The 23,558-nt window shown below is 40.8% G+C and overlaps 2 protein-coding genes across 2 annotated transcripts in view; one reads left to right on the forward strand and one right to left on the reverse strand.

Moving 5' to 3' along the window:
- The window catches only part of Trappc3l (trafficking protein particle complex 3 like), a 53,356-nt gene extending 30,073 nt beyond the window's left edge, over positions 1-23,283 (forward strand). Inside the window, exons 4-5 of the mRNA XM_021205609.2 lie at positions 19,342-19,527; positions 23,164-23,283. Of these exons, the coding sequence (XP_021061268.1) occupies positions 19,342-19,527; positions 23,164-23,283 (306 nt within the window). The remainder of the gene's footprint in view (positions 1-19,341; positions 19,528-23,163) is intronic.
- On the reverse strand, positions 12,165-17,073 carry Calhm5 (calcium homeostasis modulator family member 5). The gene is made up of 2 exons (XM_021205608.1): positions 16,450-17,073; positions 12,165-13,258 (listed from the first exon to the last, which is right to left on the reverse strand). The coding sequence occupies exons 1-2, from the start codon at positions 16,987-16,989 to the stop codon at positions 12,869-12,871; spliced, it is 930 nt and encodes a 309-aa protein (XP_021061267.1). The 5' UTR covers positions 16,990-17,073; the 3' UTR covers positions 12,165-12,868.
- Positions 23,284-23,558: the final 275 nt, after the last annotated feature.

Here is a 23,558-nt window from a genome sequence, read left to right on the forward strand (position 1 = left end):
GCCAGTTGTGCCAGCACCATTTGTTGAAAATGCTGTCTTTTTTCCACTGGATGGTTTTTGCTCCCTTGTCAAAGATCAAGTGACCATAGGTGTGTGGGTTCATTTCTGGATCTTTAATTATATTCCATTGGTCTATCTGTCTGTCCCTGTACAGGTACCATGCAGTTTTTATCACAATTGCTCTGTAGTACAGCTTAAGGTCAGGCATGGTGATTCCACCAGAGGTTCTTTTATTTTTATTATTATTTATTTATTTTATTAATTGTTTTTGCTATCCTAGGTTTATTATTATTCCAGATGAATTTGCAAATCGCCCTTTCTAACTCTGTGAAGAATTGGGTTGAAATTTTGATGGGGATTACATTAAATCTGTAGATTGCTTTTGGCAGGATGGCCATTTTGACTATGTTAATCCTGCCAATCAATGAGCATGGGTGATCTTTTCATCTCTGAGATCTTCTTCAATTTCTTTCTTCAGAGATTTGAAAGTTCTTATCATACAGATCTTTCACTTCCTTAGTTAGAGTCACACCAAGTATTTTAAGTTATTTGTGACTATTGTGAAGGGTGTTGTTTCCCTAATTTCTTTCTCAGCCCGTTTGTTCTTCGTGTAGAGAAGGCTACTGATTTGAGTTAATTTTATATCCAGCTACTGCACTGAAGCTGTTTATCAGGTTTAGGACTTCTCTGGTGGAATTTTTAGGGTCACTTATCTATACCATCATATATCATCTACAAATAATGATATGTTGACGTCTTCCTTACCAATTTGTATCCCCTTGATCTCCTCTTGTTGTCAAATTACTCTGGTTAGGACTTCAAGTACTATATTGAATAGGTAGGGAGAAAGTGGGCAGCCTTGTCGAGTCCCTGATTTTAGTGGGATTGCTTCAAGTTTCTCTCCATTTGCTTTGATTTTGGCTAGTGGTTTGCTGTAGATTGCTTTTATTATGTTTATGTAGGGTACTTGAATTTCTGATCTTTCAAAGACTTTTATCATGAAGGGGTGTTGGATTTTGTCAAATGTTTCTCAGCATCTAATGAGATGATCATGTGGTTTTTGTCTTTGAGTTTGTCTATGTAGTGGATTACATTGATGGATTTCCNTATATTAAACCATCCCTGCATCCCTNGGATGAAGCCTACTTGGTCATGATGGATGATCATTTTGATGTGTTCTTGGATTCAGTTTGCGAGGATTTTATTGAGTATTTTTGCATCGATATTCATAAGGGAAATTGGTCTGAAGTTCTCTTTCTTTGTTGGATCTTTGTGTGGTTTAGGTATCAGAGGAATTGTGGCTTCATAGTATGAATTGGGTAGAGTACCTTCTATTTCTATTTTGTGGAATACTTTGAGGAGAGTTGGAATTAGGTCTTCTTTGAAAGTCTGATAGAACTCTACACTAAACCCATCTGGTCCTGGGCTTTTTTTGGTTGGGAGACTATTGATGACTGCTTCTATTTCTTTAGTGAAAATGGGACTGTTTAGATCGTTAATCTGATCCTGATTTAACTTTGATACCTGGTATCTGTCTAAGAAGTTGTCCATTCCATCCAGGTTTTCCAGTTTTGTTGAGTATAGCCTTTTGTAGTAGGATCTGATGATGTTTTTTATTTCCTCAGGTTCTGTTCTTATGTCTCCCTTTTCATTTCTGATTTTGTTACTTAGAATACTGTCCCTGTGCCCTCTAGTTAGTCTGGCTAAGGGTTTGTTTATCTTGTTGATTTTCTCAAAGAACCAGCTCCTGGTTTGTTTGATTCTTTGANTAGTTCTTTTTGTTACCACTTGGTTGATTTCAGCCCTAAGTTTGATTATTTTCTGCCTTCGATTCCTCTTGGGTGAATTTGCTTCCTTTCGTTCTAGAGCTTCTCGGTGTGCTGTCAGACTGCTAGTGTATTCTCTCTCTAGTTTCTATTTGGCAGCACTCAGAGCTATGAGTTTTCCTCTTAGGACTGCTTTCATTGTGTCCCATAATTTGGGTATGCTGTTGCTTCATTTTTATTAAACTCTAAAAAGTCTTTAATTTCTTTCTTTATTTCTTCCTTGACCAAAGTATCGTTGAGTAGAGTGTTGTTCAGTTTCCATGTAAATATTGGCTTCCTATTATTTATGCTGTGATTGAATATCAGCCTCAGTCCGTGGTGATCTGATAGAATGCATGGGATAATTTCAATATTTTTGTACCTGTCAAGGCCTGTTTTGTGACTGATTATATGGTCAATTTTGGAGGAGGTTCCATGAGGTGCTGAGAAGAAGGTACACCCTTTTGATTTAGGATAAAATGTTCTGCAGATACTACTAAATCTTCTGCAGCTGAGATTCTCTCGTCTATCTCTTGTATTCCATTGCTGATGCTCACATCTATGGTTCCTGACTTCTTTCCTAGGGTTTGTATCTCCAGAGTTGTCACACTTTGGGTTTTTTTTATTGCTTCTACTTCCCTTTTTAGGTCTTGGATTGTTGTGTTCAATTCCATCACCTGCTTGTTTGTGATCTCCTCTCTTTCTTTACGGATTTCTACCTCTTTAGAAGTATTCTCCTATTTTTCTTTAAGGACTTGTACTAGCAGCATTCTCCTGCATTTTTTAAATAATGCCCTTCTTAAAGTCCTCTACCAGCATCATGAGATATGCTTTTAAATCCGATTCTTGCTTTTCGAGTGTGTTGGGGTATTCAGGACTGACTGAGGTGGGAGTGCTAGGTTCTTGGTTTCCATTTATAAGATTCCTACGTTTGCCTTTTGCCATCTGGTGATCTCTGGAGTTAGTTGTTATAGTGGTCTCTGGCTGGAGATTATTCCTCCTGTGATTCTGTTAGCCTCTGTCAGCAGTCCTGGGAGTCCAGCTCTCTTCTGAGTCTCAGTGGTCAGATTACTCTCTGCAGGGAAGCTCTCCTCTAGCAGGGAAGGTGCACAGAGGCCTGGTGTTCAGATCTGCCTCCTGGCTGAACATGTAGTCCCAAAACAGGGACTGTCCCAGAAGATGTGTCACCTCTGCAGTTTACACACTCACCTGCACAGACTAGACACTGAGCGATCCTGGACACAATATGACTCTCTCACCTGCTCTGGCAGACAGAGCCCTCACAGGTGGCCACCTTTCCTCTCGAGGGAAAGGTGCCCAAATGTCTGGAGCCCAAAACAGGGTCTGTCCCAGAAGCTAGGTTGCTTCTGTCTGTCCCAAAGCTGTGTAGCTTTTGCAGTCCACGCTCTTACCAGTGCAGCCTGGAGCCTAGGTGAACTGGAGCAAAGTTGGCTCCCTTACCAGCTCAGGCAGTGAGAGCCCTCCCTGGCAGACACCTTTCCTCTGGTGGGGAAGGTGCCCACATGTCTGGAGCCAGAAATGGGATCTTTTCCAGAAGCTGTGTCGCTTCTGCAGTCTGCCCTCTCCCTGGCAATGCACTGGAGCAAAGATGGCTCTCTTACCAGCTCAGGCAGTGAGAACCCTCCTGGGCGGACATCTCTCCTCTGGTGGGAAAGGTGCCGGATGTCTGGAGCCAGAAAAGGAGTCTGTCCCAGGAGCTCTGTCATTTCTGCAGTCTGCCCTCTCCCCGGCCAGATTAAGGATTTTTTTACTGAACATTGTGGAATTTGTCAAATACACCCACTGCCTCTGGTTTATGTGAATTTCTTCACTGTGATAACCAATTCTCTCTCTAACTCACTGTCATGATTATTATTTCCAATGTCAACTTTATTATGGTTGGAGGTGCTACTACATGATCGAATGGCCAAAAACCCCAGGATATTGCTGACCAAACCTGCTCTCTGTAATCCCGAGTACATGACATACAAGACACCTTGGCAGACTCTGTCCGTAACAAGTATGGTATGAGCTCTTGCCTCAGCCTTAATGAAAACGTGAAGGCCTCATAGACATGCTTACCTTCTGAAGTACCTGTTGGTTTCATGGTAACAAAAGGATAAAATTCAGTTTGTGGGACAAAAGTTATATATAATATCAAGATAAGTAAGCAAAGAGCCACCTTAGAAAGGAAAGAGAACATGTGATTCTGTTCCTTAAATCCCTCTATTGTGAAAAGTGAGCAACATAAATACACCTTTGCATCTAACATGTTTTTTAACTATTTCATTGATTATTTGTGAATATCACATCTTGCACCCCAATCCCTGTCCTTTCATATCCACCTCTGCCATTGCAACCTCCCAAAAGAAAATAAAAACAAGACAAACAAATAAATAAACAACAACAACAAATCTCATTGTGGAGGCTTTGTTGTGACATCTTTACTTACAAATGTTCATTGAAATGATTCATTGGTCTGCTTCAGGCCTCTTGCTTCTGTTATACTATCAATACTGGAACCTCTCCAGGACTCTTCTTGGATTCCCTATTGTTACCTTATGTCTTGGAGATCCTAAACCTTTGGATCTATAGGACCATCCCTTTCATACAAACCAGCAGTTCCTAGATGAGGTAGATGTTGGGTGGAACAACTCAGATTCTTGGATTAAGTTGGTCAGCCTGCCAGCTGTCTTTCAACTCTCCAACACTACCCTGGCTACTCTACTCAATGCTGCATCTGGCAAGGGACAGCTCTTCTGCTCTCAAGGCCTCCAGCCAGTTTACAGGAACCATGTCAGCAAGACCAGTTCTACTGTACTGAGCAGGTTGGATGCCAAGGCACGCTCTCTCAAGTGCTGCATATGGCGAGAGGCTGGGATAGCTCTCCTGCCTTCACTACCTCAGGGCCAGCTCACCTGCCCCTTCTCCATCAGGGCCATCTTTACTGTGCTGCCCCGGTTAGGCCTAGGGTCCACTCTTCAGTGCTGCAGCTGGTGAGGGATGGGGGACATCTCTCCCGTGTCTAAAGTTTTAACCAGTCTGAGAAATATAATTATTTTACAGTTAATCTTCCAAATTTTTTCTATTGATTAGTTTCGTTTGTATGTGTCTTAGTCAGGGTTTCTATTCCTGCACAAAGATCATGACCAAGAAGCAAGTTGGGGAGGAAAGGGCTTATTCGGCCTACATTTCCATACTGTTGTTGATCACCAAAGGATGCAGGACTGGAACTCAAGCACGTCAGAAAGCAGGAGCTGATGCAGAAGCCATGGAGGGATGTTCTTTACTGGCTTGCCCCCTGGCTTTCTCAGCCTGCTCTCTTATAGAACCCAAGACTACCAGCCCAGAGATGGCACCACCCACAAGGGGCCTTTCCCCTTGATCACTAATTGAGAAAATGCCTTGCAGCTGGATCTCCTGGAGGCATTTCCCCAACTGAAGCTCCTTTCTCTGTGATAACTCCAGCTGTGTCAAGTTGACACAAAATTATCCAGTACAGTATGTATTTCAATTCCCCATCTTCCTATAACAAAAATGTCTTGAGGACTATAGAAACTGCTGCCATAGAGGTCATGCTAATAGTCCTTGCTCCTCAGCAGTCTGAGGTGGAAGGATCCCCTAGGCAGGGAAGCTAGGCTAGGCATCAATGTGAGATTCTGGTCAAAGAAAATAGCTTCTGAAGATATGACAGTACATGTAAACTTTGTTTGATTTGTATTTTTCCAGTGCAATCTTTCCTTTCTATGCGATCTCATTTCTCTGTTATATGAGCAAGCTTATTAAATGGAGAAAATTGTCCAACATTGCTATATTTAGCCTGCTCTGCCACACAGCATAGAATTTATTAGGTGTTATTAATGTGAACTCAGAATTTTTTTTTTAAAAAAAACACACATATATGCAGGGTATCTTTTTCTCTATTTTGTCCAAACACACAGAGAAATAGAACTATGGTCTACATTCATCTATAGTTGAAGATTACCACCCTGTCCTGTTCTGCCTTAGCTCCTACCAAATGAAGAAGAATCCTGTGATCCAAGCACATGTGCTACATTGAAAACCCAGTGTTCCAGATATATCTGGTAGTTCATAGTAACAAACCACAGTAGCAGCACTTAAACTACAGCAGAATCCATGACAGGAAAGTATCTGATTCTCATTAAATAATAGACAGTGAATTCATCTCGATAATTTCATCAAAATGTTTATTTTTACCACTGCCTATCCATATGTCTAAGGAAAGTTTCAGAAGAGAGCTATTCAACCCTCTACTCTGAGATCAGCTGCAATTGCAAAATGTAAGCGTTAAATAGGTAATTAAGTAATTACTAATTATATTTTCATGTTATTATGAGAAATGTTTGAAATGCATCCTAAAACTTATCATGGAGCCAAAAATGCTGTAGATAGACTCCTTTAGTTGCCAGCATTAGGGTTTGTCACAAGGTTTCCTGAAGTATATTCTGAGGTGTAATATTAATCCCCAAGAAGATCAGAATTGGAAAACTGTTCCATCGGTCTCATCAGACCTCTCTGGACTCCCTGTGGCAGCCTCTTTCCATTTTGGTGACTTTCTGCTAGTTACTTGTTTCTTCTTGCAGGTAGCTTCTAATAATTTCTTGGTTGTTTTGTTTTGTTTTGTTTTGTGGTTTTCTTCTCTGTGCTACTAGTGCTACACAGGATTCTCTGTCTTGTAGATTTTACCCATTTTTAAAGTGTGTGTGTGTGTGTGTGTGTGTGTGTGTATCCTAAGTGGAAGTTAGAGAACAACTTCAAAGAGTTGGTCTTTTCCTTCTGCGAGTTCCAGGTTGAATTCAAGTTACTTTGTGAGCAAAAACCACTCTTTTCTCTGAGTATTGTTTGTCGTCTGCCCAATCAGTCATTCACTGTAACTTTCTCAGTGTTTGTAGTTCTGAGAAGAACATTTTAATCTGCCCACTCATTAAGAACCTTCTGGATAACGTTTTTATGTTAGGTTATTTTCAGGTCCTCTAGAGAAACAAGGTGGACTCTCAAATGCCCACGGCAGCCTATTAACCATGACCACTATGGCAGGGTCATGACACAGAGCATGCCATCATGGGAATCCCTCAGAAATAATGCTTGAGTATTAAAAACATTCTGAGATTTACAAAACGGTGCAAAGTCATTGGTTCTTCCTGCCCAGGAAAATAGTCAAATGTAACTCTTACCTTCTCAGAACCCTCTGTTCACTTTAATCATTTCAGAAAGGCTAGACTTGGCAGGGACCCTTAGTGCAGCAGGCTCCACTTGTACTTACCATGGGCATTGCAGTAGAAAGAACTGCCTGCCTTAAGTGTTTTACAGATAATAATTAAGTAAATCTTTAAAAAAAAATGCTTCTCCTAAGAAGCAGTCCAAGTGAAACCGCTTTGTTTGTTGAAAGTCAGTATTAAGTATTAGGACTATTAGTGAGAGTGGACAGACATTTCTCAGAATAGTAAATACAAAGGGAAACTGTGATAACAGAGAGGCAGACACCCTGCTAGGAAAGTGATGTTGTGATGCAGGAGACAGGTTGGGTATTCTTTTGAGTTGAGGAAGGAAGCAAGCATGAAGCAAGCATGCAAACTTGCCCTTGTCATCTAGTTGTATGGGGCTTTTCTTTTGTTTCTCCCCCAACCTCATGTAAATGTTTCCAGTCCTTTCTGTGGGCATTCTGTGTTTTTACTAATAATGTTGCATGAGGTGACCTGATTTTTTTTTTATGTGAATAGGAAAACTGCCAAGATAAATGAATTTGAACCAGATTTCTCAAGACATCAGTGTGTCTGAGGTTTATTTCTTTTTAAATTTTTCGGTTTTATAGAGAAATGCTTTTTGTACCTTATGTTTCTGTATTTTACTTACTCTCCATTCTTCCTCTTCTTCTTTTTCTTCTTCTTCCTCCTCTTCTTCTTTCTTATATTTGTCTTCCTTCTTTTTAAAAATTTTTAATATTTACCCCGAATTTTTTTTAATAATTTACCCTGAATGCTAGCATTGTTCACCATAAAATCTCCTGTAGCTTTCTCAGCTACCCTGTGTTGCCACCATAGCACTGCCAAGAGCTAGCAGTGGCCAGCCTCTGGACGGTCTTCCTTTTGTCAGGATAGAAATCTCTATTTCCCCTTTACAGCCACTTTCTATGCCCTCTTAACTGCCTATTTTGTGCACACACATGTACACACATGCAGGCACACACACATGTACACATATACATACACACATGCACACTGCACATACACCTTCTTTTACAACTTATCCTAAGTTATCTGTTTAAAAAAAAAAAAAGTAGTCAAAAGAGTGCAATGGAGAACCAGAAATCTGTAAGCAAGGCACCATGAAACCCACAAACTGGACCACTCCATGGATATAAAGAAAAGTTTATTGGGGGACACAAACTGCTGGAGAAAAGAGAACAACACCCTGCAAGAAAAGATTTAATGATTTTATTAGGACAGGCAGTAGCAGAGGGAAGCTGCAGGCCAGAAGAGTCTGGGAGTTTGCATGGGGACATTGATCTGTGGCCGGCTGTTTTGGTTAATTTGCCTTTGTGCAAGGCGGTTAGTTATTAGGGTGTAGATAAGGAAAGTAATGGCCTGCCCAGTGAGATTCCTGAGAAATTCTGAGTTTAGGTGTTTACTTACCTGATAGCAGACCTTCTGTTTACCAGTCAGGGGCCTGTCTGGGCTGGACCCTGCTATCACTTTACTACTGTCATCATTACTACTATTTGGGGTCACTTTGGACCCAACAGTATCTTTTCGTTCTCAACACTTTTGTTTCTGCTATTTTATTTGTAAAAATCTCTGACTATTCTATGGAACTGATATTTGCTGATTGACCTATTTCTTGACCTCAACTGAGCAAGGAGCGCATCACTGTGTCTGCCTAGCTGTCCACTTCTCCAGGTGATAAAACCACTCCCGTCTTCTAAAGGAGACTCTGACTCCCCACATTATTTCCTAGGGCAGAAATAAATGTAGGACATGTCCAAGGAGCCTACTCAGAAATACTCATCCTTCAAACTCAGTGCTCTAGCCAGGATAAGCTGTTAATAAGGATAGGAAGAAGAGGCATTCTTATTTCACAGAATTCACCCCAAGTATTAAACTACTTATATGCTTTGCAAGATCTTATACAAGAATAATTTTTAGAAATTATATTCTGTTTTCTGTGCTTCTCATACAGTCAAAGACTGGAAAAAATGAGACAGTGAAATAAATGCCAAAGTTCTGAGTTTAAGTTGCAGGCAGACCTTATAGAGTACATAGAGCTGAGGGCTTGGGTGGGGAGGCCAAGCAGAAAGGCCGTTTGTTAATACAGAGAGTCTGGAGAGACATGCAATATGAAGACTCACAACAAATTGAGTGGAAACTGAAGGCCAGGCCAGAGTCAGCGATTCTCAGCACAGTGCAGGCAAAGCAGGAATGAGGGCCAAAGCATCATCAGTGCCACATTTTAAGCCTGGACTGGATTCATCACTTCCTCTAATTCCTCAACTGGAAAAACTGCATGCTAATCAGATTAGATTTAAGCTTAACGTCTTCTTTTGCTGTTACTATTTGGCAAAGCCTAACTCATAACCTAAAGCAGAAGCATAATGAACTGTTTTCATTTCTTGTTTCTTTTTCTTTTTCATCTCACATATATTCAAATAAGTGGGAGCCCTTGGTAAATGGGAATTAAATTCCACAGAAGTCACAGCCCAACATAGCACAGCATTCCAGAGAAGACTGGCATCTGAGTTAGCTCAGTGTCAGGCCATTTTCCTACTTAACATTTTTGAGCAGAAAACAAAGGAACAGAAATAAATTAAAAGGAAAGAAAAAATTTTGTGGTTATAAAATTTCTAATATTTCAAAGATGATAATATTAACAGTCAAACAAACTCATAAAATAGTTTAAGAAGTTTTACTATTTGGACTGGAAATATAGTAGATATGTTATTTTTAAAAAGAAACTTTAAAAATATGTAGCCACCTAAATATTTTCTCAAATTAAGTGGGAAAAAACTGTGTAATATAATCTAACACATAGATGATCTGTTCTGTTCTACAGGGATGGGTAGAAGAGAAATGTGGGAAACTGTTTCTTGTGGAAAGTGTGTGTGTGTGTGTGTGTGTGTGTGCGCGCGCGCGTGCATGTGCGCACATGCTCACAGCCACTGAAGGCTACAGATTTTAGAACTCTTAGAGATAGTTCTTACAGACAGAGGAAGAAGCCAGAGACATGTTAGCACTGTTTGTTAGTGTTCCAATATGAGGAAGAGGTACCTTCAGGCAAATGATTCTTACATTTTAGTAATTACATTTGAGAACAATGTTTTTCCTTTAGTCATAGAGAAGTATCTGTCAAGGCTTGATGGTCAGTGGACTCTGAACGTCTCTAAACAAAACCCCTGTTTCCTTTCACTTTACTGGCAATTGTCTGTCCTCCCTTTCTGCTTGTGATGAGGTTTTACAGCAGGAAGTTAGGTCTCCTCCAGGCATCTTCTCTCCTTGACACTATTACCATGTATTACCAATCATTCAGCAGAGAAGTTTAAATGCTCCATGTCATTGTATGTAAACTAGGCTGCCTCATTTTGCATAGGGGCCTCTTAGGGTTTTATTCCTTTGTTTAGTGTGTATATTGTAGGAATGTGTAGATGAACGTGTATGCTTATTCATGTGTGCGCATGGGTGCATATTCACCTATAAGCATATATGCCAAGGCCAGATAACAACGTCTCTGTCATTCCTTAAGAGTCATTGGCCTAGGTGGATGAGGTAGCATATGCCTTTAATTTCAGCATTCAGGAGTCAGACAGATCTATGAATTTAAGGCCAGCCTGTTCTACAAAGTGAATTCCAGGACAACCAAGGCTACACAGAGAAACCCTGTCTGGGGCTGGGCAAGTTGGGGGAACAGACATGAGGACAGAGAACCACAAAAGAAGAGGCATCAGGCTTGCTTTTCCAGAGATGGTCTCTCATCGACCTGAATCTGGTGGCTTCACCCAGCACAACTTGAAAGTAGCCTGGGAGCCTTCTGCTTGTGAATTGTATCTAGTGCCAGGAAACATTGTTGGGAAATGGGCTCTAAACCAGCTTGGGAGCCATGCTTAATTGCAGTTAATGTTAGAAATTATTTGAATTATAGGACACTCAATTTACATTGGAGAATATATCAGTTTGAGAGGAAACACCCATGCTTGTAGGCTTGGAATGTTAATGCAGAAAGATTAAAAACAACATCCTTCAGGTTTCCAAGAAGATGCATTGAGAGTGTGTACTGGGGATGGGAATACAGGGGCAAGACAAGGCAGAGACCAAAATGAGGGTAAACAAAACAGTGAACAATGAGCATCTCTCTGCAGTCCCTTCTTGACTATCTCTAAGTGTTTACTAAGACCTCGAAAGCAGATGGAACCCAGCCAATAGCCATGCATTTCTTGGGTTGGGCCAAGGGCAGAGGCAGTTCTAGAAAAGTAGCATAGCTGCAGGAAGCTGAGGAGTAAGGAAAAGTCACTGGGGCATATCTCTGCCTCCCTCTACCTCCGGGCCTTTCTACATTCAACAAGCCTATACTCAGGATTATGGATGCCCTATCCAAGGGTATCCAAGAAGACAGGCCAGCAGCCTGTACTTTCTGCTTACTAAGCGTAAGAGCTGATACTCCTACTCTTTTTTTGTTTGTTTGTTTGTTTTGTTTTGTTTTGAGACAGGGTTTCTCTGTATAGCCCTGGCTGTCCTGGAACTCACTCTGTAGACCAGGCTGGCCTCAAACTCAGAAATCCACCTGCCTCTGCCTCTGCCTCCCGAGTGCTGGGATTAAAGGCGTGTGCCACCACGCCCGGCAATACTCCTACTCTTAACAAGTCACCTTGAGATGAGTCAGGTTCTCTTCCTGACTTCTGGTCCTATGGAGTGCTATTTTATGCAGGAGGCAAACAAGCTGAAGACATCTTATCTATTCCCTCAAAAGCCTTGGAGGGGATGGGTGGAGACTGGGAGAGCAAATTGGTATGTTCTTTAGTATCCAGAGGGTGCAGGCCTCTGGAGGTGGGAAAACAAGATGGCCTGTATTGATAACTTTGGAAGTGTGGCAGTTTGTTATTGCAGGTGGGGCTACCTAGAAGGAACCTCAAACTTAGGGAGCTTGTGAAACTAAGGAACTTTCTGAAAGGAATGGGCTTGGGAATGGCTCACTAATATGTGCTTATAAGTCACATAGTCTGTGGCCTTTGTTATAGTAGCCCAAAGAAACTAAGACTTACCTATAACACAGCAGACACCATGCCCTGGACCAGAAATTTTAGTGGGGAAGCCATAAAAGTGATTTTCAATTTTAAAACCAGAAAAAAATGGATTTTTTGTGAAAAACTACTTTAATATACAATATTAACATATTTGTCTTTATATCAATGCAGTCTCTTATGTGTGCCTTCTGTGACTGTCTTTTGAATGTAGAAATTGTCCTGTGATGGTGTAAGTGCCTCCCACCCACAGCGGTCATGTGGCAGCCCTACTCCAGGTAGACTTTCAGAAATTGGGGAAAATGCAGGAACCTCTGATTTTTAGACATTATACTCTTTCAGTTTAGTGAGTCTTGGGAATGGAGGTATTCTATAGAAAGGAATATTAATTAAATGGCAGAATTCCTTCCAACTTAAAATGTGTCAGATATATTTCTGAAAGGGTTCCTGATGGCCACTGTGTGGATACCACTGGGCACAGACCTCTCCCCGAATAGCATGGCAGATGCTTGCAAACAGTGGCAGACCATCTTGCCAGACTCTGAGGGCTGAGCTATAAAATCTTAGAGCTTGGATCAACTGTTGTACACAACCCTCCATCAGCTCAAAGTGTCTGTCATCTCTTAGCATCAATCAGTCTGAGCACATCCAGACACTGCTCTTGGAGGCTTCAGAACAGTTTCCCACTGTGTTATTATCTTCTAAAGAAGTTCTGATGGTGAGAAAATGCAGAGGCTCAGGTTGTCATGGAAACAGCAGAAAACTCAACTCAGAATGAGTGTACCACTAGATATCTGAGCCAGGGATGGTAGATGATTCACAAACTCTGGGCAGTACCCACAAGGATCATTGTTGTTTCTTCCTCTTGTGGGGTTCGTTCCATACCATCATCTACCACTTTGTGGAGTGTGCTGTAGTGCTCACGGTCTTGGTGGAAGGAGTGTAGCTCGGATGCAGCCTCCCAGGCACCAAATGAGGGCATGGGAAAGGGATCTGGCTTCTTGTTTTCAAAAAAGCATTTGAGGTTCCTCTCACTCAACTTGTCAGCACATTCCAGGAGTTTGTTTTCCAGTTGCTCCTTCTCCCTTTGTGCGTATGTCTTCCAAAAACTCAGCTGCAGATAGCTGACTTTAGATCTGCAGCGTGCATAACAAGTGGTCAGCAGGGAGAAGAAGGATGCCGAACAAATCAAGCACCATCCTAGGATCTTAAGAGCAAAAGAAATGTTGAGGACACAAAAAAGCAAAATGGCATCTCAGGGAGGTGGATAATGTTACCCCATAGTCATTATTGCCATCGCATTTGAAATTATTCATCTTAACTTTAAATGCTCTTTTGACAGTCAAAATGAGAGTCAACTCAATAGTCATTTTCTATTCAACATTACTGCTATGCGGAGGAAAAACCAGAAGGCTGACAAATGGGAAGAATGATTGTTCAATAACTTATTACTAAAGTGCATCGAGATAGCATTAGTAGAAGAAAGACTTCTTTCTAATGAATCATGGTGCTCATTTGAATGAATGACCAGTTTGTTAGACAGGTGTCCAGGTGTTGATCAAGGCGTGCACACACTGCTGAGTGACTTTCCCCATGTGACTTTTTTTTTAGAGAGCAGCAGCCACTCTCTGGGTCCCAAAAGATATAATGCAGTAATGAGCTGAAGCTATAAGAATTTAAAGCCTACCTAAAGGGGGAGAGAGAGAGAGAGAGAGAGAGAGAGAGAGAGAGAGAGAGAGAGAGAGAGAGAAGAGAAGAGAAGAGAAGAGAAGAGAAGAGAAGAGAAGAGTCATTCCAAACTTTAAAGATTATTTGTTCTTAATTTTTAAAATGAGAAAAAGTGAACAATTTTTAAGTAGGAATAATCCTCTTTTTATTAAACTTTTAAAACAAAAGTCTGTAGTTAACATATCTTCTAAATTTGTTGCTCTAGATTAACTTTTCATAATTTGAATTAATTTTATATTCGAGTAGCTAACATATTTCTTGAAAGCATCTTCTGATTTCAGTTCAAAGGACCCTTAGCCCATGAGCTTAGTTGACAACAAAAAACAATAATCTGCACTAATAATGGGTGCACTCAGGTCAGAGCTTTAGCTTTAACTCAGTGGTTCCCGAATTCTGGCCCAGAAGTAGGAATACTGAAGGGTCTCAGCCTTTATATAAATGCCATTCCTCAGGTCAAACACCCAAATTTCTTCTCACCATGGGTACTCCCTGTTTCTACTATAATATTAAGGTTAGCCATTTTAGAAAGTGTTTTTGGGGAAGCTGGGCAAGAAGTTAATCAGTTCTACCTGTTATCTACTTGTTTTCAAACACGTCTTTCTGTTCTACAATAACCAGTCAATACTGTGTGAGAGCCTTCCTCCTCTTCTTCAGTCACCAGTAGGCTTGTGGTTGACTCCCTCAGACCTTCCTCTTTCTTTCAGCATACCCTTCTTCCCTATGACTGGGCCCCATGTAAAAGCCATTCTCCTCTACCTGAGATAATCCTGATGAGTTAGAAAGTATATGACCAGCTCCATATTTTCTTTCTTACCGGACTGGTGAGTCTTGTCCTCCTACCAGACTCCTCACAGCCCCTAGAACTCTAGCTAGAATGTGGTGATTGAGCCCATCCCAGCCCCTATTTCTGCTCTATTTGTCTCTTCCTCCAAATCCTGACAGTTTTCTCACCTTGGAACATTCTTAAAGCTTCATGACTATGTTCATTATCTCTAAATAACTTTCCACAATAGGTGCTATTGTCCCCTATTATGAGAAAATTGGGGTTCAGAGTTCTATATCACAGAGCTGGGGAGCGGCAGCATCAGGATTCAACATCAGCTGACTCCATGACTGAGCTCTTTCCACTACTCCATTCCACCTTCCTTAAGAGCAGAGAATCATCCAGCTGGGTTTCATGTTGCTCTGCCCCACCCATGGATGAATGCACTTTTCCACCTCCGCCCACATGCCCAATTATTGTTTTGGACTGTGTGATGCCTGCTGCTGTCTGAACCTCATGGTCAGCACCTACTATTGCTATACCTCTCTTCAGTCACATCTCTTGGGCATCCTCCTGTAGGTCCTTCTCATTCTTCTAGAGTATCAACAGGTCTTTGTGTTCGAGCTAAGCTATGCCTGGGCGTGCATGCTTTCTTTGAGCTTATATTTAAAGAGGAGCTCACACAGTGGAGAGTGTTTGGGATGGCACCAGCTGAATGGAGCTGGTGCCTACAGAGGTAAGCCATGTGTCATTCACACTATCATAACATTAGTAATGAATACCTTCCTTCAACAAAAGATGAAAGGCACTCAGAGGAACCTGAGATATTCCATATAACCTTTGCTTTATGAACTAAACAAAGGAGTTTATTTAGGGAAATTCTTTGACTTACTCTTTTATGAAGAATATAACCTTACTAGTAACCATCTTATATTGTAGAAGCCAACTTTGCTTTGATGTGTTTGCTGTAAGGGCAAGCCCTTGCAAAAAAAAGTAAAATTAGTATGTACCTGTGCATTTATCCAGAGACCAACACTATTCCTGAGAAAGGATGACTCTGTTGATTTACTCCTACCTCTTTTGGCCTCTGAAATAAGAAATCAGTTTCACTGCAAGGCTAGGCCAGGACTATGCACCTGGATCTGTGTTCAGATACTTGGCAAGATAACGAGTTCCTTCATTGCATTGATTAGATGAAGCTGGAAATTACTGCCCACAAAGAAAACAATTCTCCAAATTCTGAGTTTCTAAAGTAGCATGAGAATTTACTTAGTCATCCAGAACAGAGAGCAAAAGCCATAAACTCCCCAGGGAATGTGATCACACTTCACCAAAGACCATTTAAAGACTGATCAGTCCCATCTTATTTGGGAAACTCTCAATCTTGACAGCATTCACACATAGAAATACCAGTTACCACTGCGGTTACTCAAGGAAATCTCTATGCTAATTATACCACATTATACTTTGAAAAGTGGTCACTGATTTGGCTCAGCTATATTTCAGTGGAAGAATAAGATGTGTCTGTGTTTTTTCGAGACAATGGCTTGAAAATAAATAATTGATAGAAGACAGTAGTTCTTAATTACAGCTCAGGTTTAGCACTCAGTGCACGACATTGTGCTCTGCATTATTTACAGAGTCAACCCAGAGAGATACTTTTGAGCACTTAAGTATTTACATATGTATAACCCAGAGGATATTTTCTCTTTGGAAATGGAGACTACACAATCCAATCAGCAATTTTACTGAGCCATCTTGTCCCTAAAAAGCTTTTCCTGAGATTATCTTAATGCTACCTCGTGTTCCGATTTCCACTTAGTGTCAAAATATCCTGGCAAGACTCAGACTCTGGCTGATGAAAGGAAGCCAGTGAAGTTCCCACTAGAAGCAAAGTTTGTCCTTACCTGAGACTGGGCCTGCAGGGATAGCCTCACCTCTTCACTCTCCATAGCGGCCATGCTACTTTTACCACAGGAGACTTTGTGCAGTTCTTCCCAGCACTCTTTGGGCTTGCCCTTGCAAATCATCTCCAGGAGCCTTGTGCTTCTTGTCCCGCTCATGGCACATTCATAAAACGTCCCATTAAGCAAAGCCACAGAGAGCCACATCACAGGAGCCACCAGTGAACTTAATGTGATATGGCCCAGGACGTAGAAGAAGCGGCAGCAGCGTCTCCTGGGAAAGATTTTTCTTGGGTTCATACAGCAGCCAGTGAAGAGTCTCCATGCCTTGTTATTCAGAAAGAATCCAAGGATCAGTAACACCCAAGCAGGGGCAAAGAGAAAAACCAGCCCATAGGCGGTATTCTCAACGCTGCAGGGGCACTTAAATGCCACCAGGGAGAAGAGACGTTCGCTACCCACGGTGAGCAAAGCCATGAAGCTGTAGCCAATAGCAGTTTTTTGGTTAAGAAAGAATTTTAAAATGCTCTGAAAGGCATCCATGTTGGAGACACACACACACACACACACACACACACACACACACGAGGAGGGAAAGACGTTTGCCTTGGTTTTAACACAGCAACTGTGGCTGAGGCTGAGGGTGGAGCTCTTTCAAAGCAGCAGTCCTCCTCAGTCTGCATCCAGCCAGATAAGGAAATAATGTCATTCCCCAGGAATGCTTTATTTCCCAACAACATTCAGACAATGCCTCCTACTGGTGGTTGCTGACACTTGAGGGTAGCCAAAGACACTGAAAAGTAAATGGAGGTTCCTTTTAATAGTCTTTGCACGTGTTTTTGATTCCAAAACGAAAATGCTCATACAAATTATAAGTATAGAAATTGTCCAGTGGGAGGCTCAGTGCTTCCAGAAATGTGTTCCAGCCACTGACCGGTAGCCAAAGCCAATCTCCAGACCCAGTGTTTCAGGATAGGTTTCTTCTCTTGCTCTGTGCCCTAAGATTTAGTAGACAGAGGTTCTGACCTCCGAAAAGGGTTTTCTTCATTAGAGACTTGAAACATATGGGGTGGAGTTTTTAGAATTTGTATGAGAAGTCTAATAACTACAGGGATTTTTAGAGAAAAGGAGACATGCTCATTTCTCTTCATGTAACGTCTTGATTCACATCAAGATAGGTTTTGTTTTTCTTTTTCTTTTTGGTGGGAGGGGAGGTCACAAAGAAAATCCTTCTAAAACAGATGCCAAACCTGCATTAGGATATCTTCGGGGCTCCAAACCACCCACCACTTGTTCATATGCACCATCGCTGGCGTTTCATACCAGAACTTGTTTCTGTCTAAAGGTCCTCTGCCCCTTCTACACCCCACTTTGTTCACTTAGCAAATGCTAGCTGACTCCAGGTTGTTTTCTAGGACTGAACATGGTGTCACATGTAGATTAAAATCTCACTCAGAAGTTTGATTTACAGGTAGCTACTGAATTTGCAACGTTATAGGATTGTTCAAGATAGGCAGTCCTCCTGTCTGTTCAATCAACCAATGAGCACATGAATGACCATTTTTGTATTTCACATTATAAGTGATTGAAGAAAATTGCTTCCATTTCTCTCCTACACTGCTCTTAATTTAAAAATTAAGTTAATTCATACCTCTGAATGATGGCAGCACATCCAGTTGTCAGATTTCCATGAATAAGCTTGAGAAGGTGTTTTGTGAAAGGCCTTGGATTAGGAGTCAAGCAACTAAAAGGCTACAGTCTTTGCTGTTATATTCATACTTCTCTAAAGAGCAGACTATACATTTGTGAGAGTTACAGTTTAAAAGAAATAGAGGGGTCAGTACGATGGCTGTATGGGTAAAGGTGCTTCTCGCTAAGCCTGACTATCTGATCACTAGCCTCAAAACCAACACAGTACAAAGGGACACCCAGCTTCTAGCTGTCCTCTGACCTTATGCCATCCACATAGGTATACACAAGCTAGCATGCAAACAAATGTGAAATAATGTTTCAAAATGAAGTGAGTCCTAAACTGCTTAAGCACAGCTTGAAAACAAAGGCATAACAAAGAAAAAGGAGAGTGAAGGAGGCTAAGGTTTCTTCTGTTTCTAGGTTGTAGAGATTTTTGAGCCCTGTACCACAACAGCCACTTTTGAAAACTCAAGTATCACACATTAATGTTGTCCCCACCACTTTTTCTTGCTCCTCGAAGAGTTGACATCTGCAGTATGATTATGATAATTTTCTGTGTCTAAAAACATGTTCTTGGACTTAGTCTGCCCAAAGCATACTTTCCTTAGACCAGTGATCCCCTGTTGTGGAACATGTGCCCAGGGTCACTTCTAACTCTGAATTTTATATTTTACTATGATCAGTGTGGTATATTTCAGGCTGCTGTGTTGATGATTAATGATATTTTTGGTTCTCAACATCCTAAAGCCTATGTGTTTTCTATGAAGGTTATTGGAAATAATTTTGTTTGTCTGTTTGGATTGGTTTAGTTTGACTTGGTTTGGTTTTTGAGACAGGGTTCCTCTGTGTAACAGACCTGACTATCCTGGAACTCTGTAGACCAGGCTGGCCTTCAAGTCACAGAAATCTACCTGCCTTTGCCTCCCAAAGGTTGAGATGTGCTACCATGTCTGGCTAGAAATAATATATTTTACAAACTGCATTGTTCCACAAAACTCAGCACTTTAGGATATTCTATAAAAATAAAAAATAATTTAAAAGTTGCACATGGCCCAAGGTCAGTAAACTGCAAAGATAACTGTGAGCCCAGACATCCTGCCTGCCTGCTCAGCTTGGCAAGCCAAACACTGCTGAAATGCTATTGGCTTGTCTAAATAAGCTTCTGTTGAAACTAAGTGCTGTAATTTTCTTTCTGTTTATCAGGTTGCTTTCAAGATGTACTTGGGAATTACACCAAGTGTGACCTGCAACAATTCAAGCAGAAATGAATTTTCCCTGATTCTACACAAGAATCCTCTGGCAGAGTTCGTAGAAGAGCTGCCTGCTGGGCGATCTGCACTGTGCTACTGCAACTTACTCTGTGGGATCATCAGAGGGGCCCTGGAGATGGTAAAGCATGGGTTTCATCATGTCTTGCATGTTAGTCATCCAGGGCTGTCCTCACTGTGTAACAACTTCAAATGAATGCACAGCCTCTAAAGATGGGAAATCCTAGACCAAGTTAGGCTTGTTGCTACATGCCAGTGATCTCAGCAACTTGGGAGGGAAGGTAGGAGGGTCAGGATTGTAAGTTCAAGGCCCAGTCTGTGCTGTAGAAATTGAATTCAGCCTCATCCCGGGCAATTCGGTAAGATCCTATATTAAATTTTTAAAAGTGAAATAGAAGACTGAGGAATTTGCTGAAGAAAAATAAAAAAATCTGGGAGAAGTCTCAGTACATGCCATTTAGCTGAACAACCTGACTTCAGCCTTTGGAGCACACATCATGCAAGGGCAGAGCTGATTCCAGCAAATTGTCTTGTAACTTTCATTCATACTGTACTGTACACGTGCATGTATAAACATGCGCACACTGAATTAATTAATTTAAAAAAAAAAGAATTCCAGGAGTCAAGAGCACTTCAGGTAGCTATGGCTGATGATCTCTCAGAAACCTAATTTGCATGCAGCCTCAGCCGGAGCCCTTTTAGACTTGCTGATGCTAGAGAAGCTATTCACATCTTCACTCTGCCTCGGTGCCTTGCAGGCCACTGTGCAGAGTCTACATAAAGTTCCTTACCACATAGACCTCTTTGTAGATCTAATCACAGCATGGCAGTCTGAGCTGCCAACCTTGGTGCTGTGTGGGAGAATAGAGAGGGTATGTGTTAAAAGAGACATAGGTCAATGCAGGTCATTTCTGAGGCTGACTTCCATAGCTGAGTTATTTGTTTGATTAACTGAGACAGTTATTAACATCCATAAAATGTCAGGCATTAAACTTGCAAAGATGGATGAAATACACAACCTTTTGCTACACATAGAGAACCTCCTGTCTAGTTCAAGAAGTCATGTGCAAAGAACTGTGATAAAAGGCTGGTGCAGGGGTTGGGGAATTCTAAAGTAAGAGAGAATTCATAATCATGAATGAAACTCTGAACTGGCATTTTGAAGGAACAATAGTAGTTAGGTGAAGGGCTTGGTAAGAAGAACAGGATAAAAACAACTCAGGTAGAAGGATCAGACTGTTCAAAGACTTCTCAAAATGAAGGAACCAGACTGCAGTGGGTAAGTCTTAAATTCTTTAATGATAAAGAAGGGATCCACATGAGAAGCCTAGAAATCCAGTCTTCTATGTTGAAAATATCAGAGTAGATGCAGATTCCTAACCAAGGAGAGGAGAGTTTGAAGTTTGTGTTCTGGATATCATATTCCCTTGTCAATCAGAGGAGGGTGTACATGGAAGGGAGAATACTGAGGGAGAGGTGAGGACAGATGATGCTGGTGACCTTGAGTGGAATCAGAAGAAATCCCTGACAGTAGTAACCAAGATGTGACACACTGAGACAGTATGTATCAAGGTAGAACAAACCAAACTCGGGTGTCAGCTGGCTGAAAAGGTCAAAGCGGAAACAAGAAAAATAGAAAAATAACCTTCAGCTTTCTAAAAACCCTTAGTTAATCCTAAGTTACACTATTAACCAGTAGAACAAAAATAAGATGGTTGGCATTAATAAAGGAGAAAAAGCTCAAATTTGAACCTGATAGTATTGATTACAGGTGTTTGCTCCAATGCCTTGCCCAAGTAATTTTTATGTGAGTGCAGATCATTACTGAAGGAATATCAGTACAGACAGAAATACCTAAGGAGAATCTGTATAGCAGGAAGAAAGGGGAGCATGAATAGAACTCTAGGAAAAGGCACAATAGTGTGAAGTTAAACAGAGCACACAAAGACTACGAAGAAAATAAATAAATAAATAAGATAAAGAATAAAGGTTAAAAGTTTTCAGAAGTAGGAAAATGCTATAGAGCTCTAGAGTCACAGAATCCAGGAAGTAGAATATTCCAAGATTAACAAGACCAACTCAAGCAGTTAATAGCACTTACCAAGGCCTTGGAGAGGACCTTAGTGGAGGGTGTGATAAAGAAAAGAGGAGGGAAAAGAGAATCTGTCACAGTGATGAGGTGGTGGCAGATGATGCAGAGGCAACAGCTACCAGTCTTGGTTTTTTGTTTTTGGTTTTTTTTTTTTGGGGGGGGGGGTTTGTTGTTGTTTTGTTTTGTTGTTGTTGTTTTAGGATCTTCTCTATTAAGATGGTAAGGCTAGTTCCTAACCATTCTAAATCTGTATTGTTGACCTACTCCATAAGGATCCATAATGTAATTTTAATTGTAGAAATTAAGGAAGGGACTGTGTAACTGATACCCCCAAAAGGCAATAGAGATAATAAATCTCATGTGTTCTCTTTGCAGACCCTCCATAGAATACCTTAAACTGTGTTACTGATCTGCATCAGTAGACAGTAAGAAAAAGGAAGAGAATAATTCTAGGAGGTTACACTGAAAGGGGGAACCATCTATCTAAAACAAAAAATGGCATAAAGAAGTGTCTAGCCTTCATGGGTAATTGTTAACCATTCAAGCTGACCACAAATGTCAGAAGTCATGTGGTATCTATCACATGTCCAGTGAACTTCAGCATGGTCTTTGTGTTTCTTTAATGGATTTTCTGTTATATTTTCTAAGACATTAAAAAACATATGGGAGATCAAATCAGAGATTAAGTATAGGCCCTGTATTTTGAAGTAGAATCCACTCATTTTTATTGTATGGTGGGTGACAAAGCTTTACACTCTCTGTGAACCAGATAATCTGACACTTGGAAGCCTGTAGTTTAGAACATCTAGCCTTGTTGCCTATTAGTCCTTTATCTGGGATGCATGTGTCAGGTAAGATTCAGTAAATATTAGTTCATTGCCTGCTAGGCCCAGGAGTTTTTCACTTACTACTTTCTTCTACTGGCTACCCTCACTCATTTATCTTCTTTATCCTGATGACTAAAATAATTCTGATCAGATGCTCTATTGAAAATAGGTCAGCAATATCATGCTGCTCTTACATGAACACATTTTTTAATGAATAGAGAAGCCCTTGGGCTTACTTCATTGTCTGGGAAATGGGAAATGCTTTCAAGTTGAAAAGAAAGCCTAGCCATCAAATATTCATGTCTGTTGTAACTCATTGTCTAATTTTATATTTATAATGTATTTAGTCATTATTTTTCAAAGCTCTCAAAGCCATAAGCAATTGCTAAATGTTGTTATAATAAATGATTATATTGTTTAGCTAATGACAGAATGCCTTATAGAAAATCAGCTTGAGAGGAATCCTATAAGGACCCATTTCTCTGAAGTTTCTCTTGGCCAGCTACCTAGAGTGAGGTCTGTCTGTGAGTCAGGAACTTGTATTCTTTCTGAGACGGGTGGACAAGTCTGAGCCACTCCTGGACCCCCTCATTCTTCTTTCAGTGCCCACAGGACTTTAATGACATTTGACCAGACACACCACTTTGATGACATTTGGCCAAGCACATCTCTTTGATGACATTTAGCCAGACTCTCTCTGGATGGAGAGCACAATCCAAGGTTCTTTATTCATAACACAAATGTTTCTTATCAAAATAGAAAGATGGGAAAAAATAAAGTGTAAAAAAAATTTTTTTTAAAATAACACACCCTGAATTTTTTCCTTTTTCTTTCCTAGGTTCATTTGGCTGCTAATGTTACATTCTTGCAAGACAGACTAAAAGGCGACAGTGTGACAGAAATTGGAATAACATTTCTGAAAAAGCTGGACGAGAAAAAATATAGACAGAAAAAATGAAAACTAGCATGCAGAGAGCCACTGGTGGTTGGCTGTCCAGTGAGTGTTAGCTAAACATAAGCCACAGAAGTTTTGTGTTGCCTGATGGCATGGGCTTTGCAGGCTTATAAATCTTGCTGTGTGTCATACAATTTTAGTGATTTCTGATACAAGTAACTTCTTATAAAACAGTAAGCATGAAATCCATCCACATATTTAATATATCCTCAGCCAGTCTATGTATTCAATTACCTGTGGCAATAGAAAAAGGACAAAGAGGCACCACCTATACAAGT

This window comes from Mus pahari, chromosome 9, assembly GCF_900095145.1.
Source record: "Mus pahari chromosome 9, PAHARI_EIJ_v1.1, whole genome shotgun sequence".
Classification (NCBI taxonomy): Eukaryota; Metazoa; Chordata; class Mammalia; order Rodentia; family Muridae; genus Mus; species Mus pahari.